Here is a 21,787-nt window from a genome sequence, read left to right as displayed (position 1 = left end):
GATGTTTTTGGACCTTGATGTCTTTAAGCGCCTAGTGCTTTTTAAATCACTGATTATAGAAGACAGGAACGCAACGTGATATTACAAAGATGCATTGGTGGGCATTAGTCCTCAAATGTCAAGCAATTAAGGGGATGTATTTCTCCTAAGTTTTTGATGTAGATTATTGCGTATGTTAAATCAAAAGTGACATCAAAGATGGCAATAACCATATTCATATCAAAAGGTTAAAAAGGCAGCATCAGATACTAAGACAAGCAATCATATGCCAAACTTATAAAAGAACTGTTGTACCAGAAATAACATATTTGTAAAGTTCAATGAAAGTTTAACAGCCAACAAATACCAGGATATTAATCCTCAATACAATGATAGTACTATGTGGAGACACAGGATCATCAAGAGGAACTCTTGAGCTTCTTGGCAATGCTGGCAAAGTACTTTCCCTGGTGGAAAGCCTGTTCCAGCTCAAGCTCGGATGGGAATCTTGAACCATCTCCAGCAAATGTGCCTGCACCATATGGGCTGCCACCCTTCACCTTCTCCATCTCAAACATTCCTGCCCCAAAGGTGTAGCCAATTGGGACAAAGATCATTCCATGATGGGCCAGCTGAGTTATGGCTGTCAAACTTAGGAGAAAACGGAAATGGTAGAAGAAATATGGTCAGTAAAAAGTTTCAAGAACTATATATTTTAAATGTTAGGAAGTAGCCAATTTATTAGCAATCCATAGGAGAAAGAAATGAATATAATAAACATTGTTCTACTGCACAACTTTTCCCAACACCTAGCAGGAAAAACACATTTGATATTATTTTAATTACACATTCATTATCTTGATGCAAAAGTTGCTCAACCACGGCATATATGAGATAATTATTATGGTTTTAGATTTAGATAGTGACAATGAAGTGCAACAAAGACATCAGGATTCTTATAGTTATGATGCGAATTACTAGGGGTAGAAAGCTTACGGAGTAGTCTCTTGACCTCCGCCTTGGGATCCAGTGCTGAAGAAGAGTCCTGCAGGTTTGCCAGCTAGAGCCTGTGTTCTCCAAAGACCTCCAGTTGCATCAAGAAAAGCTTTAAACTGTGCAGCCATCATGCCAAACCTTGTTGGGAAACCAAAGAGAATCCCATCTGCCTCGGCAAGATCATTTGGTGTAATGATTGGTGCATCGCTCTTAGGAGGTGCTCCCATCTTAACAAGAACTTCTTCAGGAAGAGTCTCAGGAACCTGTTCAACCAAAATAGCTTAATAATTCTGTCTATATATTTATAAGACAAAAAACTCCAGCAACTTGACTACGATAGGTCCTAGCACCTTTGGCCGATACTAGTTCCCAGAAGCTTAAGTTCTTCTATAACAAACAACTCGTTCCATGACTTACAACTCAATGCAAAAATTTCCACAATGAATTTAGTGCTTAATTAGGAAAACTAAATCAGAAATTGGAACATGAAAACAGGCAACATATATTAGACAAAAGAAGACATGAAAAGAAAACAGATACAATTAGTGAAAAAGGAGACCAGTTGACAATTATTCTGATAGCAAATGAATATAAAATTGTTATCCAGATAACAAAAGGATATTGTAAGGAACACCATCTATAGATATAGTTGATTCTGGTCAAAAAAATCAAGTGGAAGACAATAAGTTTATTGCCCATACAACCCTTGAATTTCAAAAAGAAATGGTTAAAGATGATGAATTTTAGGAGACATCGCCTACTTTTTCTTTATTTCTGTGCCAATGTTGTCATCCTTAAACATTAGGAAGTGTGCTGAAATTAAAAGTATGACAAGCTTTTACCTGCCAAAGTTTCACTTCAACTCCTTCAACAGATGAAGAACCTTTCTTAATTTCTTCTGCTAGCTTTGCAACATGCCCATACATGGAATAATACCTTCAGAAAATGATCATGTTGTCCGTTAGCAGCTCATAGAAAAATAATGTACAAAAACATAATGGTAAAAAAAACATATCAAGCAAATAAAATGTTTTTTTCTGATAATATTATTTCATATATCTCCTGAACAAAAACATGAGATAGCAGCTTGATAATTACATGCATAGCTACACTGCACTTAGATATGAAATAATCAGCTATTTAATAGTGGGATATGGTGAATCAACTCTAAAATATGTAAATGCAGATCAGATAAATAAGTTTAAATAATATGACTCGTTCTTAAAAGCCTACAGATTGATGTAAGAACTGTAACGGTATACTAATCTACACATTAATTAGTCGAAATGTTAAGAATACCTTTAGACAATATACATCATATATTGGACAAATTCCCTATCGAGTATTAGGTAAAAGAAACGACATAAACTCTAAGACTCTACAGCCAATCAGGAATCTCAAGAGTTGACAAGCTTTGCACTGTTTGATTTGTGTTTTCGCTGGTTGAAATAAAATACAACCCAGACTAAGGTTTTGTAAGGTCAAAAGAGAAAAAATTTCGCTGCAATCCAGTAAGAAGCACCAACAATTATCTACAACATTCCAGGAATTCAATTGTCCCTTCCAAAGAAACCCTCGATCCAAACGTTTCATACAAACATCTTTGCCGAGGATGCCACTAGATCAATACATTACAACCGTTCCTAACACGAGATCCGATCAAAAACAGACTCAAGAGGATATATCACCGCGATTCATGGAAAGAATTCACCAAAAGCCCCCCAAATTGATAAAACCTCACAGAATTCGAACAGTGACACGCAAAAGATTGGGCATCAAGAAGATGAATCCGATTAACGAACGGAAGCCGACGGTGAGCGGGTGTAAATGCTTACACGATGTAAATCTTGGTCGCCATTGACGGAGGAGTACGAGCTCCGCGGAGAGCAAAACGACAGAGGGAGAGAAACGTAAAAGAGCGATCTTTTCTTCCGATTACCTCCGGAGTGGAAATGGAAAGGGGCAGAGGATGGGAGAGCCACTTATAGTCAACAGTTAACGGAGCCAGCTAAGTTTGCCACCTGTTCCGTAATAACTCTTCTCCTCGATCCTCTCCTAATTAAGTGATTAATTAGCTCGTTAATCATGTCTTAAAGTTATGCCCATAATCTCTACTGTCGTCATCTTCGACGTAGGTACGCCATCATACGCTGATACCGACCGAAGCGTAATGATTCGTGCCAGCCGGAATCATACGATGATACGCTGAGACGCCATCATTTCAGCCGTTGGATTGTCCCACCGGCATCGCGGACATTAAACCTGTCAGGAGACGTGGCGTACGACCACAGCTTCGTGTTAATCTACTGTAGCACGATACCAACCGTTGGATTGTCCTTCAGACTGCTGACCGATGAACCTTGCCGGAAATGAGGGCCAGGTTCAAATAGTAGGGGGCTTTTTTTTATTTCATATTACTTTTTTTTTATCTTTTTTAAACTTTGGTTTGGTTCTCAAATGAAAATTAGTCAATCAATGGTCACCTAATTTTTAATTACGTGATAAAATAATGTTGCCTTTTATGGATTGTTCTCTAATTATATGATTATTGTTTTTTCTATCCTATTTATCCACATCTCAAATTACTTTATCTTGTTTCTAAATGAATAAAATAATATGTAAAGCATCACATTGTTGTTGTAAAATGGGATATTAATGAGTTTTTTTTGTAAATAAATAAATTGATATAAAATTCGAGAGAAATATTAAATAAAAGAAAATAAGGAAAATAAGGCCTCTCACATAACTACAAGGAGAAGGGGTCATTCCATGACAGAAAGGTTACCTGCTTTTGGTTCCAATATGTAACATGGGAGTCGCTTTCGAACACCCACTCAGGAAGTGGTCATCTTGTCCCCATATTATAACATGGTTTGGCTGATTGCTACCTACTGACAAACACAACATGGAGGACACAGAATTAGGATTTAATGTTTTATAAGGCAAAAAATAAAAAATACTTGAAATTGTTTCTCACCTTTGATAGGGCTTAGACTTAGCATGGCAGTAATGTTGAGTAACTTGATTATAATCATTTAATAGCTAATTTATTAACTACTGTGATACTGACTTGTTGACTACTTAGAACCACATAATGTAAAATGCTTAATCTGATAAATAGGAATATAAACTCATAATCATCTTTCCACTTTGGAGAGGAAAAACTAAAATCATTGATCCAGATAGTCCAAAATGTCTATAGGTAAAGATGGTACTCTTATCTAATCTTATATAGGCTAAAAAAATATCTTCTCATCCATTTGCTGATCTTAAAAATTATCCAAGACACACACACACAGGAAATTTAAGTGAAAGCAAGTATGTTTGGCCCCCCACAAGCTTAAGTCCAATTATTAGGTGTGTTTGAGTCCCCTCTTTTTGTTGCAGAAAGTGAACACTGCAAAAAAAGGAAGGCATACTTATTTCAGAAAGACTTGGAGCCAATACTTCATGAGATTGGTTGATGATGGTACTGAATTCTGGGCTGGAAATTAAGCACTTCCAATGCAGAATTATAATTATAGTCATGAGCATCAACACAATGAGAATTACTAAACTAGATCATGTATGTTGTACTTTTTTTCATCGTGCATTGTCAGCATAAGTCATGACATTTTCACGGAATGAAATCTTATATTCCAGAAGGGATTAGAGACAAGATTCTAGCATCCTCATCAAGTATAATAAAAAGACTCAAGTCCATCTAATCATAAGTGCATGGTATCACATATGTATTTTTATTTCTCTCCAATCTATATAAAAAAAAGAATATATACCATTAGAATGCTTAAAACATATTTAAGTAAAGATTGTACAATAAAAAGAAGAATTTGTGCCAAAATTTTCATGCCATAAGGTACCTAATACAATAAACAATTAGTCCCTTCTTAGTAATATATCCTTCACCAGTAAATCAGCAAATCAATCCTATTCTACTGCTTAGATGACTGTAGATTTTGATCCTCAAAATGGGGATATTAACCATTTGTTTTTTTATACATCGCTTATCTTCTAGAATATGGAAAGGCATTTTCAATATTTATCATACCTTTGATGAGCCTGCTAACTTCACTCCCTTTTGGAATGATTGGACAAGAAGTAATTTTATCGAGGAGGAAGCTGGTTGGTGATATTGCCAGCAATCTGGTGGAACATGCTGGTTGAATGAAATAGATGTCTTCACCAAATCCGCTTCCATGTTTAAATGGTGGATTCAAGGATCTGAAGTGCTTCTCATACTTCTAGTCTGTCTTGTAGTTTCTTTCTTTCCCTTGGGGCCTGCTTATGCTGTTGTACTGCTTGCACATACATTAGTCTCACTTAAGGCTGGAACCGGTAATCCCTTTGTCTGATGCTCAAGGAGAGGCATGTCACCTGGTTCTCATCACCAGGTGATATCACATCTTGCTCAAACATCATGAATATACCATGATATCTATCTTGTTCCTCTCACCAGCCATGACATTTTCATGGAGCAGTTGCAGTCTGCTACTGTTGTTCTTTCAATTAACTCCAGTCAACTAATGCAATCATAACCTCTCAGTCTCTCTGAGCACGAGAGTTGAAGAGTTGAGATCATCGGTGCTTCTGCTGAGAGTCATTGCAAGAACAACTACCCCCTTTGAAGAGGTGGAACCTTGTTTGATCTCGGACCACAACTTCTCTTTCGTAAACCTAGGGTACGAGCTTAGTTACTTAATGGAAATCTCTGCACACTCTAAGATTCTTTACCACATGAATTGGCATGCCTTCCCTGGGCAATCATAGCCTCTCAGTCTCTAAGCACAAGAATCGAAGAGTTGAGACCAACAGTGCTTCTACCAATAGTCATTGCAAGAACAGCTACCCCCTTTGAAAAGATGGAACCGTGTTCGATCTCGAACAACAATTTATCTATTGTAAACCTTGGATATGAGCTTGGTTACTTGATGGCAATCGCTACACACACTAAGATTCTTTACCACACGAACTGGCATGCCTTCCTCGGTGCTAAGCAACACAAAGGCAATTGCCAACTTCTCACTGTGACGAGCAAGTGCATCTTCTTTTTCCTCTTCGTCGATGTTGAGCAAAACTGCTTTCTTGTCTGGCACATAGCCCTCCAGCCTTATGCGGCTCTCGATCTCGTCCCACTCGAGCAGTATATCCTTTATCCGGGGGTGAGCAATGTCACAAACCAAAAACTGGTGAATCCTCCCTCCTATCTCCACCAGGCTGCATCCTGGGGTCTTCTCCACTTGCTTCTTCTTCATCAGAAGTCTCACCTTCCTGGCATCGTCACACCTGCCTGAAGAAGCATATACATTGGCCAAAAGCACATAAACCCCGCTAGAATCTGGCTCTAGTCGGATCAAGTGTTTCACAGCATGCTCTGCCAATTCAACATTTCTATGAACCTTGAAACCAGCCATCAGCGCTCCCCAGACAAGAGCATCGGGCTCCATTGGCATACTCTCCACCAGATCTCGAGCCTCATCGAGTAGCCCATTGTGTGCCAGTAGATCAACCATGCACCCATAATGCTCGAGCTTTGTCTTAATGCCATACTGCCTGGTCATCGAATCTAAGATCTCGCGACCCTGGTCAACCAGCCCTGCATGAGTGCATGCACAAAGGGCGCCAATGAATGCGACATCATCAGGGACGAAGCCTGACATCTCCATATCTGAGAAGAGTCATAGCACCTCGAATCCTCGACCATGCATGGCGAGCCCTTTTATCATCATTGTGTAGGTTAGCAAGTTCTCCTCCTGCATCTCCTCAAACACCTTCAAGCCCAACTCCACCTGGCCACACGTGACATACATGTCGATCGATGAAGTGCCCAGGAACACACTGATCTTTATCCCGTTACTCCTCATGTAGATATGGACCCATTTCCCCTGCTCCAGAGCTCCCAGATGAGCGCAGGTGGCGAGTACACTGACGAGGGTCATGTCGTTTGGCTCAAACCCGTCGGTCTGCATCCGTGAGAAGAGAGCCAACGCCTCCTTCGAGCGTCCGCACTGAATGCACCCGGAGATAATCGCACACCATGTGACCACATTTCTCTCAGGCATTCCCTCGAACAACATCCTTGCACGATCCATATCGCTGGCCCGCATATCTTGTTTGGTCCAGCGTGGCCTTCACTTAGACACGCCCATACAAGGAAGAATTTAAAGGGTAAAGATGACATTTCGTTGAAGAATGATCTAGAAGAATCAATGACTGCCTAGAAAACACATTCAGCACGAGCTTGTCAATTATCAATCCAAGGATTCAAATACCGGTCCGTATCATTACAACAAATAATAAATTTAAATAACGAAGAAGGAAGAGAGCAACAGAGAGAGAACAGAAGGGAGGTGGAAGAATACCTGTCGAAGGTATTCAAGCTGCTGAGAGTAGAGGACTGGCAATCGGCCAGGGGCGGCAAAGCAAAGAAGACCATGTTAAGTCCTTTCCGGGCAGCATCAGCAACCAATGGCCAGGCTGAAAACAAGCAGACCCAACACAACTGAAGCGGAAATTGGTACGACAAATCTCTATAACAAAATTGCTCTCACAATTAAACAATCTAATCCAATAGACTATCCTGGAATATCAGCAATCATGTTTGTATCTCCTGTTGCACGGTGTCAAGGAGGGAGCCATGGAGTAAATCACAGGATGAAGCAACCATAAAACAAATAATTTCCATATTCTGCAGTAGCACAATATTATCAGTGAAGTCTGTATGCAGTAAGAAAAGTATTTTCTTTCAGGGGTAACCATTATACAAAGTACCAAGTTATTGGTTCAAGAAAAGTAATATCTTTAAAACCAAGAAGACATCTCGGCCATTCAATTCAAATATGGATTCAATAAATGATAATAATTTTTTTGCCAAAATTCTTTTACCGATAAAATCATCAATCTCGAAGCTCTCCCCATCCTTTGACCAAGAATAATAAGTAATTTCTCAAATATTAACAATAAATAGTCATCAAAGATTGATCCGTTATTTATTTCCGTGGTTTACGGTCGAAGCTCACAGCTCCTGCAATCTAAGAGCACCGCCCAATTAGCCTGCTGAACTTTTTGCTCCTCCTCAAACAAGGTTCTGTTTAAGGCAGTGAGAACTTTATTCACAGGAATGCAACTCCGGTGTTCAATTCACATAAACCCCAAGTCATCATTCTGCTGTTCCAGAACAATTGTAGCCAGGGCTCGACGGTAAGCAGTGGATCTCAGATTTCTGACAAACACAAAAATCTTAGCCTCTGCTGTTTGAGTATCACATGATTGTTGTCCTCTCAGCATTGCAAGAAGCCTTGCTTCACAAAAAGCTTCTGCCACTGGCTTGGAACTGTTGAAATAATTGAAGCAAAGATTAATCACACACTGAAGAACATCATTAACCATAGAACATGAAATGGATTTCCAAGATAACCATAAAGTGGCTCCATACCTCCCACGAACAAACCCAGTTGTAACAAATCCAATGGGCCACCTAAATGTCTGCAAGGCCAAAGAGTCTTCACAATCTTGCAGCTCCCATTTGCCAGAATTTTGCTCTGTGAAACAGGATCTTACAAAAGATTGAGGAACTTGAAGTTCTTCAAGATCCTCCTCTCCCTCTGATCTGCACAAGAAAAAGATGATGTTTTAAAAGGATGGCCTGTTAATGGATTATGCTTCAAACTTCTGAAAGGTCATGCAATTAATTGTTGATGTGTGCATTCATATCATTTAACTGACACTACAATATGGACAACAAAACCAACAGCTCATTAGCAAAAAAAACAGACTCCGGACTATTTCAAATAAGATAAGACGGGGTAAATTTGTTACATGAATAGGCGTGTGATGCATCACAAACATATTTTCCATCAAACCAAGAATTTCATCATTTATTTTTACATCTTAACCGGCAAAAGGATCAACAACACATGATCTCCGCAGATTAATAAAAAGTAAAGAGTAATCAGTCTCATAAAAGATGCATGAGAACTGAAATACTTGCTGCAACAAACGTTGCTGCTCTGGAACTACATGTTTTATCCCGTGAAATTGGTGGTTATCAAATCTTCGAACTGAAACACTTGCTGCAGCAATTGTTGCTGCTCTGGAACTACATGATTTATCCTGTGAAATTGGTGATCATCAAATCTTCATAGAAGTAAACATATAGGACAAGATAACTGAAGAACAAAAGCAAAGGACTCTTAAGTTATTTCATAAGAATTACTGAACTTTTATAATCACATGCATTTCAAATGTGCAGGCTCACATATTTGGATGTGGTGCATCTGATTTCCAATTTCTACATTGGGTCCAGAGAAGAAGATATAGATTGGCCGGAAGTGTCACCAAGATCAGCATTTTAACATTCAACAAATAACAGAAAATTCCACAATATAGAGAACCTTTTATGGTAGACAATATGGGAACATTCGTTAAATCATGAACAATACAATGAACTTCCAAGTCCGAAATTGTCACTAGTGTTACGGGTGATTTTGAACCAAAAATAATAACTTCCCAAGTAACTAGCATCAGAACGAAAAAAAGGAGGGAGCTTTTTGGATATATGAACCTGGATGTCCATCGTGATAGGTCTGTCAAATTTGGTGCACAAACGATTGCCCCATCTTCAAAAACACCCTCCTTATATGCATAAAGCATAACTCTTAACAAGCAAAGTTTGCTGTCAGCATGCATCACATTGGCACTAATTTTGACCCAATCAAGTGTACTGTTTTCTGCTATTTGTACATCAGGTAATGAAAGAAAGTTTCTGCAACCAATCTTTTTCAAATACCAGTCCAAGACTTTGGATGTTCTTGCTATAAAACCTGGAAATAATACAGCAACTTGACGCTCAGGTGATGAAGCTTTATCTTTGGAGTCCACATCTAAAATGGAATTTTCAGGAATTATTCCAGAAGAAGTCTGAGCATCCAACGTCATAAAACCTCTTAAGATGTTTGGTCCTTTAATAACAGTGGATACTATGCTATTCCATGGGGAAGGTATTGGAACCAAGGTATGCAATTTCGAATAATATCGTCCGGTATGGGCGGTACATACCGGTCCGTCAGTTTACCGGTACACGGACCGCCCGCTATCGGACGGAACGAAAAATAAATAAATAAATAAATAAATATATATATATATATATATATATATATATATATATATATATATATATATACATATATATTTATATATAAATATTTTATAAAAGGCGACGTCGCGTCGCTTGTTTTGACGATGTCGCCTTATATATAAGAATATATATATATATATATATATATATACGAGGCGACGTTGCCTTTTAAAAAAATATTATATATATATATATATATATATGTATATATATATATATATGTATTATATATATATATAAACTCGGCGACGTCGCCCCGCATGGGAGAAGGAAAAGGTGACGTCGCCTTTTATAAAAAAATATATATATAAAAATATATATATATATCGAGCGGTATACCATTCGGTATATCGCTCGGTATACAGTTTCGTACCGTACCGAGCGAACGTCGAAACTCCGGTACAGTACGAAATTGCATACCATGATTGGAACTCTTGAAGGTCTCACTGCAAGAGGACAGAGCTCAGATGCAGTATCGAACGCAACAGCTTCATTAGCCATGAAAGATGTGTATGCTTTGCAATCAGGAAAATCAAATGGAAAAGATGGTAAGCCACTCTACAACAAGAGAGATCTTATCATACTCAATCACAAAGTTAAAAATGAGGAAAACTAGACATTAAAAAAATGATAATAGTGAGCATAAATATATCAGAATGAATGTAGAAAAGACTAGGTGAGGGCCAAGATTTTGTTGATAAAAGAGAGTTGTTAGAACCCTTGCAGATTCTAAACTTGGGGTTGATCTCTTTAGGGGATCGGCCTCCTTGAAACTCTATAGGGGTTCCTCCCTCCAAGTTACTGCTCAAAGGCTGCGGAAAAGATTCATCTATTGCTTAAGAAAAGAGAAGGAATACATGGCTATTTATAGGGCTTCTAAACCCTAACTCCTAATAGGACTCCTACTTAAGACTCTTACTTCTAACCAACTCCTAATATGACTCATACTCAAGACTCCTATTCCCTTACAACTCCTAATTCTTCTATAAGAAAAAACCTCCTAACAGAATGTCCCTTTCAATTAGGACTCTCCTAGTTAGAGTCCTTACAAAGTGTCCCTCTCAATTAGGACTCTCCTAGCTAGAGTCCTAACAGAATGTCCCTCTCAATTAGGACTCTCCTAGCTAGAGTCCTAACAGACCCGCCCTCTTCAAATCAGCCTTGTCCTCAAGGCTGAGATTCCATGAACTTAGGGAACCGGGTCTTCAGCTCCTCATATGGTTCCCATGTGGCGTCTTCAAGTGGTAGATTATTCCAATGCACTAGTACTTCAGTAGAGGGATGTCGGCGACGCATCACGATCCTGCGATCGAGGATGGCCTGTGGTTGGGCTTGAATAACTTCATCCTCAGTTGTGTTGGGCAGTTGGATCTGGGGTGACTCGTGTTCTGCCAACTTGGGCTTTAGGCATGATACGTGGAAGACAGGATGAATTTTGGCATCTTCAGGTAATTTAAGTCTGTATGTCATGGCTCCAATACGCTCTGTGATCTGATAGGGCCCATAAAAACGTGGGGATAGCTTCATGGAGGCTCGAGTGTTGATAGAGAGTTGCTTGTATGGTTGTAGGCGAAGATAAACCCAATCTCCCACTGAAAATTCTCTTTCACTTCGTCGTGTGTCGGCTTGCTGCTTCATTCTGGCTTGAGCGGTAGAGAGATTATCTTTTAACAGTTGTAAGAGTTTGTCCCTATCAATCAATTCTTGGTCAACCTGATCTACCTTGGCCGAGCCAATTACATACTTTGGAATCACAGGTGCTGGTCGACCATATAATGCTTCATAAGGGGCACATTCGGCCCAAGGAAGTCATTTTGCCCACTCTTTTGGTCGGTCGCTAGCGAAACACCGGAGGTACGTCTCTAAGCACCTATTTACCACCTCTGTTTGGCCGTCAGTTTGTGGGATGATATGCTGTGCTCATCTTGAGTTTGGTGCCTTGTAACTGAAATAACTCGGTCCAAAATTTACTAGTGAAGATCCTGTCACGATCACTTACGATGGACCTTGGCATCCCATGCAGTTTAACAATATTTTCTATGAAAATCTGAGCAATACTAGCAGCAGTGTAGGGATTTCTCACAGCACAAAAATGAGCATATTTCGTAAGTCGATCAACCACCACGAGAATCGTGCTTTTACCTTTGGAAGATGGCAGCCCTTCAATGAAGTCCATGGAGATGTCAATCCACACTGAGTCTAGTATGGGTAGTGGTTGTAGCTTCCCTGGATTTGCCATAGTTTCACCCTTGTGCTGTTGACATACATCACATTGTGCCACATATTCAGCAATAATTTTTTTCATCCCTCTCCAATAAAAATTTTGCTTCACTCTTTTGTAGGTTCTTAGGAATCCAGAGTGCCCTGCTGAAGGTATAGAGTGCATTTCATGCAAGATGATTGCGATGCAAGGGGAGTCAGGTATAAGCACAATGCGACCTTTGTAGCGTAAATCCCTCGAATCCCAGGTGTAGTGGGCTATTGCACTTGGATCCTCCTCCAATTTTTTTATGATCTTGCTGATCTCTGGATCCTTCTTCCATTCTTCCCTAATGTCCTCGAGGAGACCGATGGTAAGAAGGGAGATGGCTAAAACCTTAGCTTGTTCAGGTAGCCGTGAGAGTGCATCTGCAACAACGTTTTCTTTCCCCTTTTTGTAAATAATTTCATAATCAAATCCAAGAAGTTTGGTTACCCATTTTTGTTGCTCAGGGGATGATATCTTTTGCTCCAAAAAGTACTTTAGGCTTTTATGGTCAGTTTTAATTTGAAATCGCCGGCCGATCAGGTAGGGTCTCCACCTCGTTACTGCGTGTACAATGACAAGCATCTCCTTATCATATACTGACATATTTTGATGGGAGGGAGATAATGCCTTGCTAGTGTATGCGAGTGGCCGACCATTTTGCATGAGAACGGCTCCAATTCCGACTCCAGATGCGTCGGCCTCAATGATGAAGGGTCTATTGAAATCTGGTAGCGCAAGCACCGGCGTCGTTGTCATGGCTGCTTTAAGTTTGTCGAAGGCAGCAGAGGCTTTGTCCGACCATTGGAAAGCATCTTTTTTCAGTAAAGAAGTGAGTGGTGCACTGATCTTCCCATAGTCCTTAACAAATTTTCGTTAGTAGCCCGTTAGTCCAAGGAACCCCCGCAGTAATTTCACGTTTGTAGGTTTCGGCCAGCCTTGCATTGCCTCAATTTTTGTTGGGTCTACCGCCACTCCTTCTTCTGATATTATATGCCCAAGGTACTCTACTTTTTGCTGGAGAAAGCTGCACTTTGGTTGCTTAACAAAAAGAGTATTCTCCCGAAGAGTCGTCGAAACAATCCGTAAATGCAGAAAGTGAGTCTCAAGAGAAGGGCTGTAAACGAGAATATCATCGAAAAATACCAGCACAAATTTACGAAGAAAGCTTCGAAATATATCATTCATGAGACTTTGAAAGGTTGAAGGAGCATTAGTGAGTCCAAAAGGCATTACCAAGAATTCATAATGGCCATCATGTGTGCGAAATGCAGTTTTTGGAATGTCATCGTTACATACCCGAATTTGGTGGTAACCGGATCGGAGGTCCAATTTCGTGAAGACTCGAGCTCCTTTCAATTCATCAAGAAGTTCATCCACCACTGGTATTGGGTATTTGTCCTTGACGGTGATGCCATTTAAAGCTCGGTAGTCGATGCACATCCGCCAAGTTTCGTCCTTCTTGCGTACAAGTAGCACCGGTGAGGAATAGGGGCTGCAACTTGGTCGAATCACCCCTGTTTCAAGTATCTCCTTTACGATCTTTTCAATTTCATCTTTCTGGAGGTGAGGATATCGGTATGGTCGAGTGTTCGCTGGTGGCTTGCCCGGAAGGATTGGAATTCGATGGTCATGTTGCCGAGAAGGAGGAAGACCGCGCGGTTCGGCAAATATGTCGGCAAATTCAGTAAGCAATTGGGCAAGATTTTGATCTTCAAATTCTATTTTCTTCCCCTCTGGTTGCTGCTGGAGGTGCATCAAAAAGGCACCATTTACCTTGTGTAAAACTTTCTCCATTCGTTGGGTCGAAACAGTGGTAACGTTGCTTCCGCGCTTCCCGCGTAGGATGATCTGTTTGCCCTTACAGTAGAATTTCATAATTAATTTAGAAAAGTTCCAAGAGACATCACCTAGTGTAGTCAGCCATTCTATACCAAGCACTGCCTCATAGTCATCGATTGGTAGGAGGAAGAAATCGGTGATAATTTCTTGGTCTTGCAGTAATAGTTTCACTTGCGGGCATCTTTGGTCGCACTTTAGGATTCTACCGTCGGCAACCTTTACATCGAACTTGCTGCAACCTTTAATATGCAGTGCCATCCGAGCAGCAACCTTACTATTCAGGAAGTTATTAGTGCTACTCGTGTCGATGAGAACAATGATCGGCTGTTGTTTGAGAAGGCCTCCAACTTTCATCGTTTGCGGATTTGAATAGCCGGCTAGTGCGTGTACCGTAATGTCGGTCGGCTGTGGCTCTTCTTCCATATCTTCTTCTTCATGTTCAAGGCTCTCTTCTAGATGTTCAATGACCTCTTCTTCTACTGGTTCAATCATAAGAAGTCTACCTTTTTTACAGCGATGCTCGCGGCTCCACGGCTCGTCGCAATGCCAACATAACCCCTTCGCAGATCGCTCCCGAAGTTCTTCTCTTGTTAACCTTTTCGGTGCAGGGACTCGGTTGATAGTAGGGGGGCTGAGGGCTTTAGTAATGTAGGTCGTGGAGTGATCCTTGTCCTCCGGGCTTCATGGTTCAATCTCTCCTCTTGAAGTCGTGCGAAAGAGATGGCTGCCATAAGCGTGTATGGTTGTCGCGCCTTAACTTCTCCCCGGATCTCCGGCTTTAAGCCCTCAATAAAAGTCCCTAATAACTGTTTTTCAGACCAATCACGAGTTTGATTAGATAATCTTTCAAACCTGGTTTGGTACTCCTGAATGGTGGAGGTTTGTCGGATCTTTGCTAGTTGTCCGTCAATATTCTCGTAATAAGTTGGTCCGAAGCGGATCAGTAGTCCTTCTTTGAATTGTCGCCATGAAAGGGCTCCATAAGTGTGTTCAAACCAGTCAAACCATTGTATGGCATCCCCTTCAAGATGTATAGCTGCAATTTCCACCATGGATGCATTCGCAGTTTTATGGTACCGAAAATATCGCTCAGCGCGCGAGATCCAACCAATTGGGTCTCCTTCTTCCCATCTAGGGAAGTCCACTCTCATGCGCGAATAGTTGGGGTCGGTCATAGAGCCTCCCCTCTCTTGGAAGTCATCTCTTTGGGCATGATGTGATTGGTTAGAGCTCTCTCCTTGATGTGATTTCTTCGGGCTTGGTGGTCGGCCCAAACTGAATTCGGTAAGGAGAGTCCGAATCTTATCCTCCATTCGTGCCTCAAAGGCTTCAAATTTAGCATTGATTGCCTCCTCAGATGCCATAGTATATGACTCCAAATCTGTGATGTTAAGATCTCTCTTTTGGTGACGAGTTAAAGGCATGTATAGGTTTGATAGAAATCAGTGAAAGTTTGCTGCAGAATTGTGTTGTCTTGTAAGAGCAGAATTATCGTCGAAGAAACAGCGGTTTCTCGACGAAATCTCCACAAAAAATTTGAGAGATTTGAGGAGAGAGTTGACAGCAATATCTCAGTTTATATGATAGCAAGGATGTCCATCAAGAAAATTTCGACAGTAACAGCAAGAAAATTGGTGTAAGTTGCAATAGCAGAATTCTCGTCGAAAAATTTCAGCAACTTACGATGAAAATTTGCAGCAATAAAGGAACGAATTTTTTTTTTTTTTTTTTGGATTTTTGGATAGGGATAAATAAATTGCAGCAGTAGTAAGGTAGGAAACCAGAACCTGTTGCAATTCACGGGGAGATCAAAGGTTGATCTGCGGTGGTGGAGATGATGGTGGAATTCGGCGACGATCTTTTAAGCAATTGTGGGAATTGCTTTGGATGGTTGTGGAGGGTTGATGGATGGCTGTGGAAGGGCAGCGAGACGCCAAGAACGCTGCTCTGATACCAGGTGTTAGAACCCTTGCAGATTCTAAACTTGGGGTTGATCTCTTTAGGGGATCGGCCTCTTTGGAACTCTATAGGGGTTCCTCCCTCCAAGTTGCTGCTCAAAGGCTGCGGAAAAGATTCATCTATTGCTTAAGAAAAGAGAAGGAATACATGGCTATTTATAGGGCTTCTAAACCCTAACTCCTAATAGGACTCCTACTTAAGACTCTTACTTCTAACGAACTCCTAATATGACTCATACTCAAGACTCCTATTCCCTTACAACTCCTAATTCTTCTATAAGAAAAAATCTCCTAACAGAATGTCCCTTTCAATTAGGACTCTCCTAGTTAGAGTCCTTACAAAGTGTCCCTCTCAATTAGGACTCTCCTAGCTAGAGTCCTAACAGAATGTCCCTCTCAATTAGGACTCTCCTAGCTAGAGTCCTAACAAGAGTGAGCAAAACTTTGATAAAGAACTTCTCTAACTGAAATGGAAGAAAAAAGAGATTGAGAAATTTCTTTTATCCAAATTGTTATGAGAGAAAAAAAAAACAGATCAAATTTGTGAAACAAATAAAACGACAGATGCTGCTCAATATACTAACATTTGCTTCATGCTGATAGCAACATTAAAAAAGGGGAAGCCTGGTGCATAAGGTTCCCTTCAGTGCAGAGTTTCAAAAGGTAAATGCACGCAACCCTACCTCTGCAAGCAAAGTGGCTATTTCCATGACTCTAACCTTGAGTGAACATCCGCATCAAACTCGAGTAATAACTTGAAACCTTTTTATTTGTATGAAAAGCCAGCTTATTCTTATTATCAATATTACCAAGAATCCTAAGCAAATGCATATCATTCACTTACATTTGATGCAAGCCACCGCCTCTCTCTCAAGCCAATTGCATGACACCCATGCGAAACCAACAAAGTCCAAAATGTCTTAATCCAACTGAGTGGTAGGATAATAGACCACCTGCCAGAGATCTGACATTTAGTAACAAATTGGCAACTCAAAGTTAATACCACAAGCAAAATAACCTTCAGAACAAGGCCAAGGACAAGGGTTATTTCGAAAAAAGCACAGATAGATACAACATTGTGTAAGAGAATAAAATAGCATGCATCTATCATGGACATAATCTAGATAAGGACGATATGATTACCATAGCAGGAAATTGATAGTAAGGTAGCATCTCACCCCATACAGAAGCTACTATAGTCAGCATGTCTTAGAAGTAAAACAGGGCAGGTTCGGCTTGGACAATCTTTTACTTCAGTTGCTGCACCTGCATGACTGGAAGGCTCAAGGTAGAAGTCCTTTAAGCGCCTATCATGCTTCTCTTTGCAAATAATGCTTTCTGGAACAGGAGGATTTAAGTTATTGCTGCAATCCCACAAACTTATGCTATCAGAAAGGAAAATGCCATTGGTTTCAGGTCTTGACCACAATGAATCTTCTCCCTGCAAATAACCCTCAAGGATGGTAGAAAACTCGTTATCTGTAACTTCAGTTCTGCTAGATGGCAAATCTCGTGGATCATGAACTGTTAAAGATAAAATTGCATGGGAGGGAAGTTTCTCCGCATGGCAAAGGAGAATAGATTTCTGAACTTGTGAGTTGCTCCAAGGTGTAAGACTTGATTGATTTAATAGAGAATCATCTGCACTACTACATGACCTGCAAAGAATGTACGACGTACTGTACTCATTGCAAAGATTAAATTGATAAATAATTGATAGATTCAAAACTCCATGTCAGTGGCAACAAAAACTTACTGGAATACAGGATGTAGAATCTTCTTTATCATTTTTATTGCCTTGGACCCCATAACATCTAATCTTGCAATTTGCCCCTCAAGCGTAAAGCATCTGACATATACACCACACTCATGCATCTGAAAAATTGAAAACAGGGGATACAGTTTTCATGAATGCCATTAGACATTCAAGCCGGTGCACATATCCACTTGAAATTTTAGCAACCGAAGATTATGTACTGTTAGCAATCCAAGAATATAGCCAACTTGGTAATCTTTCAGTATAACACAAGTCAGATATGTGTCTATTAAAGCAAGACATAAAAGGCCAAAGTTTGAAGTAACCAAGAAATAGAAAAGTTCTGACAAGTCCAAAATAGAGATAATTCAATTCTTTTTTAAAAACAAAAATTGGAAGAAATCTTCATTACATCGAATAATGTATATGATGCTCACAAGTGGACTCAAACCGGAGACCTATCACTTATGAAACATTGCACTAACCAACCCAGATGTCCCAACAAAGATAGATAATTCCATTCTTAAATGGCTTAAAACACTAGAGTATTTCTATTTACCACAACCTGTCATTTTCTGTGCTCGTATCATCATGCAACTGTTAACATGTACTCAACAAAAATGCCTAAGGGCATTACTCTGTTTGGAACCACAAAGTTACTCCAAGGACAACAAATGCATCTGCTGAATAAGAAAAAAAAGAGAATGACACAAAACAGCATATCATTTGAACGTTGGTAGCACATCTGCTAAGTGAACCAAACAAAGAGGACATGTGGATGACATTACATCATAGGAAATAGATGCATCTATAAACAGGTTTATCTAATTAAAAGAATAGGATAGAGACAACATATAGTTTATTGTCCTGGGGCACCAGAAAAGGAGGACAGAGAGAGAGAGAGAGAGAGAGAGAGAAGAGAAGTTGCTTAGTGGTACCTGTTTTTGACATGCATTATCAATTACACCAAATCCTTCATTGAAGGCGGCAGCATGTATCCTTATCCACAATTTTTGAATCGGAGAACTACACTCATCTTTATGAGTGCTGCCAGAGCTATTGGAATCGCCATCCTTCTCAGCATAAGCATGATCACTATCTCTTAGGAAGGGTTGCCACATGTAAATAACTGGAGATATCAAGTTGGAAACTGGAGCTTCAATATGATAAAGCTGCAGAATGACAATGTTATAATTCTTTCAAGTATGGACCTCTTGGAACTGAATCAGTCATGCTCACAAAAATTACAGCCTACCATAGCTTTTCCATAGCAAACTCCATGAGCAACCTGGTTACATAGTTTTTCTGGAGCAGTTGAAGGTACATATGACGATGGGAACAAAACCATTCTCAATACAGCCAATATGGAGTCCTGAACAGATAGAAGGGGTAAAATCTTTTTAAAGGAGTTAATTGTAGAATCAATGTTCAGTAAAAGAAAAAATCATGTGAAGTAAACGGAAATGAGATGGATGGATTTAACAGCCGAAATTCATAAAAAGAAGGAAAATGCCTGCCTCTGGACCCTCTACTTGGATGGGAAGACAATAACTAGCATCATGCAAGAGTGCACCATATTTGAACCACTTCAATGCAGCCCTTGAACCTCGTCCTCTGCATAAAACCATAATATAAACATATATTTTAAGAAACTCCATTAAACTTCAAAAAAATCAGTATCAGAAGAAGTTCATGAGCATGTCCTATTAATAACAGTGAGACCGATAAGTAACGATAGAATATTCAAGTAACAAACATGATTCTATCTGGAACATGAAAACAGACAAACCATGTCTATCACTATGCAGTTGGCCCAACAAGGAAACTCTAAGCAGAACCTTGATTCACACCATAACATTATTCTAAAATAAAAAATGATTCGATCATCTTTCCTCAAATACACTGCAGCATGGATGGGTACTAGTTTCCAACATGAAAAGAAGCTCCCCTTCTGCTTCTGTTACATAGTTTAATTCTACACAAGTCTGATGATTGTACAACTAGATGAAAAGATTTCCACAACTTTTTTCACCATGCTTTATCCTGTTAAACGTATCCTCATCTAGTTTGGCAGCCTCCTGCATAAACCTAAGGAATATATATTGTTTCTTTCTAAGAACTTCAGGTCACTCCTAATTATAGGTTTTTCAAATGTAACCTCACTCATATTGTTTCTTTCTGGTACTTTAGTATGATTTTCTCTGAAAAATTAGGATCTCAACAACAATAGAAGTGCAGTAGAACACAAAATTTGCCGAAATTTTATCTTCCCCACCCAAAATGTTTGAAACCAAAGGAGACATGATACATCAGACAGGACGTTTACCTGCCATGAAGCTCCAGAGGAAGGTAAAATCCCCAGCGCTTCACCATCGTGAACCGCTTAGCATGCCACAAATGAGTCCTCAACCTCTTCGTAAAATCTCCTGCGGTACAAAAGCCGGAAGACGGATTGCTTCGGAACTCCATCCTCCGACGAGTCCTGCGGGACGCCTTCTTGGTCGTCTGAACCTCTTCATCCTCGGGCAGGATTCCATCCTCGACCCCCAGCTTCCTTCTTTTGGGGTGGCCATGATACTTGGTGGAGGCTCTGTGGCCGGTGGTTCGCCTCCGCTTGTTGCGGCGAATCCGGAAGCCGTAGTTTAGTCGGGTGGAGATGATGGAATGGAGCGAAGCGAGCTCGGCAGCTCGGGATTCCGCGAACTTCTACACGTTTAGGGTTCGAGGAGGAGGAGCAACGGCGGAGATGGGAGAGGGAACCTCTACAGACTGATTGGAAGGAGAAGCTCCCGCTCCCAGGGAGATACGACAACCCGGCGCCGGAGGTCGAGGCGGTGGCCGCAGAGCCTGACGGGAGGGAGGCCGCGCCGGCGGAGGCATCCGATCTCGCGCATCTTTCCGATCACGAGCTGCAGGAGTTTCGGTTCCGGAGGGGGTTACCGGAGCCAAGTTCGCCGCCACGGAGGCGCCGCCTGCAGTGTATATATATATATATATATATATATATATATATATACATGTGACAATGTAATTATCAACATAACGACATCAAAATTTTAATTGACAATAATATCCTTTTCGAAAAAACAATGAAAAAATAAAAATCAAATAATTGGTTAAAATAATAAAGACAAATATTAAAATTATATATTTTATTTTAATAATTTTTAAAATCAGTAATAAACTTGAAATTTTGTATATTTTGGTCAAAACAGTCCCATAAAAACACTAAAAATTTAAAAAAACCATATAAAATATAATATGAAATTCAAAAAGACCAAAGGACCCTTATACTTGGTGGGAATGCCAATAACTATAATCCTCCCGTCCATGATTGCAACAAAAAGAAGCTTATAATAGAACATTTAATTATTAGAATAATCTTATTCTTCATATAAAGAAGTCAACATTAGGACAAATCGATGATTTCATCACATCAGGAGACAGGGATTTAATGCACGAGTGGCCAAAACGCATGAAAGAGTCGTGGAAGTCGTCTTCTTCCCCTCTCTCTCTCTCTGTCTCTGCCTACTTGGGACCCCAGCATTCCAAATACATGACTTTGCCCATGGACTGCTCGGTCCGCTTGGCCCTCTCGACGGCGCCCACGCCGCCCCTTCGCCACGGCTCGACCGAGGGAATGGTCAGCTTGGCTTGCGGGAACTGGCCGGTGCTGCCACTGCTGTTTTTCGCCCGCTGGTGGAGGGACCTCAGCATGTAGTTCCATCGACAGAGCCCCGCCTGGTCCTTCAGGGCCTCCACCGCGGCCAAGCTCGCTGCCACCACCAACGAGGCCTTGCTCCTGGAACCCATCCTCTCACTCTCCTTCTCCCTCTCCCTCTCCTCTTGGCTGATGCGAGTCCAATCCAAGATGATGG

General features: G+C 40.5%; 3 protein-coding genes and 1 pseudogene across 4 annotated transcripts; all 4 read right to left on the bottom strand.

Annotated features, from left to right (window-relative positions):
- Positions 1-246: 246 nt before the first annotated feature.
- LOC135605243 (NAD(P)H dehydrogenase (quinone) FQR1) lies at positions 247-2,966 on the bottom strand. Of its 2 annotated transcripts, none has more exons than XM_065095108.1 (4): positions 2,811-2,966; positions 1,818-1,911; positions 976-1,238; positions 247-630 (listed from the first exon to the last, which is right to left on the bottom strand). In XM_065095108.1, exons 1-4 carry the CDS (start codon positions 2,831-2,833, stop codon positions 399-401), a joined length of 612 nt encoding a protein of 203 aa, XP_064951180.1. In that variant the 5' UTR covers positions 2,834-2,966; the 3' UTR covers positions 247-398. The 2 variants fall into 2 exon arrangements, with proteins under 2 accessions (XP_064951180.1, XP_064951181.1); XM_065095109.1 differs by lacking the exon at positions 2,811-2,966 and adding an exon at positions 2,664-2,682.
- Positions 2,967-4,733: 1,767 nt separating this feature from the next.
- Positions 4,734-21,438, bottom strand: LOC104000521 (ribonucleases P/MRP protein subunit POP1-like; annotated as a pseudogene).
- LOC135604788 (pentatricopeptide repeat-containing protein At1g08070, chloroplastic-like) lies at positions 5,747-6,638 on the bottom strand. Its single transcript, XM_065094440.1, has 2 exons — positions 5,937-6,638; positions 5,747-5,824 (listed from the first exon to the last, which is right to left on the bottom strand). Exons 1-2 carry the CDS (start codon positions 6,636-6,638, stop codon positions 5,747-5,749), a joined length of 780 nt encoding a protein of 259 aa, XP_064950512.1.
- LOC135604787 (putative pentatricopeptide repeat-containing protein At5g40405) lies at positions 6,651-7,079 on the bottom strand. The gene has a single exon (XM_065094439.1). The coding sequence runs from the start codon at positions 7,077-7,079 to the stop codon at positions 6,651-6,653; it is 429 nt and encodes a 142-aa protein (XP_064950511.1).
- Positions 21,439-21,787: the final 349 nt, after the last annotated feature.

Source organism: Musa acuminata, chromosome BXJ2-2 (assembly GCF_036884655.1).
Source record: "Musa acuminata AAA Group cultivar baxijiao chromosome BXJ2-2, Cavendish_Baxijiao_AAA, whole genome shotgun sequence".
NCBI classification, from domain to species: Eukaryota; Viridiplantae; Streptophyta; class Magnoliopsida; order Zingiberales; family Musaceae; genus Musa; species Musa acuminata.
The sequence above is the reverse complement of the archived record's forward strand: the minus strand, read 5'-3'. Positions and strand labels throughout refer to the sequence as shown.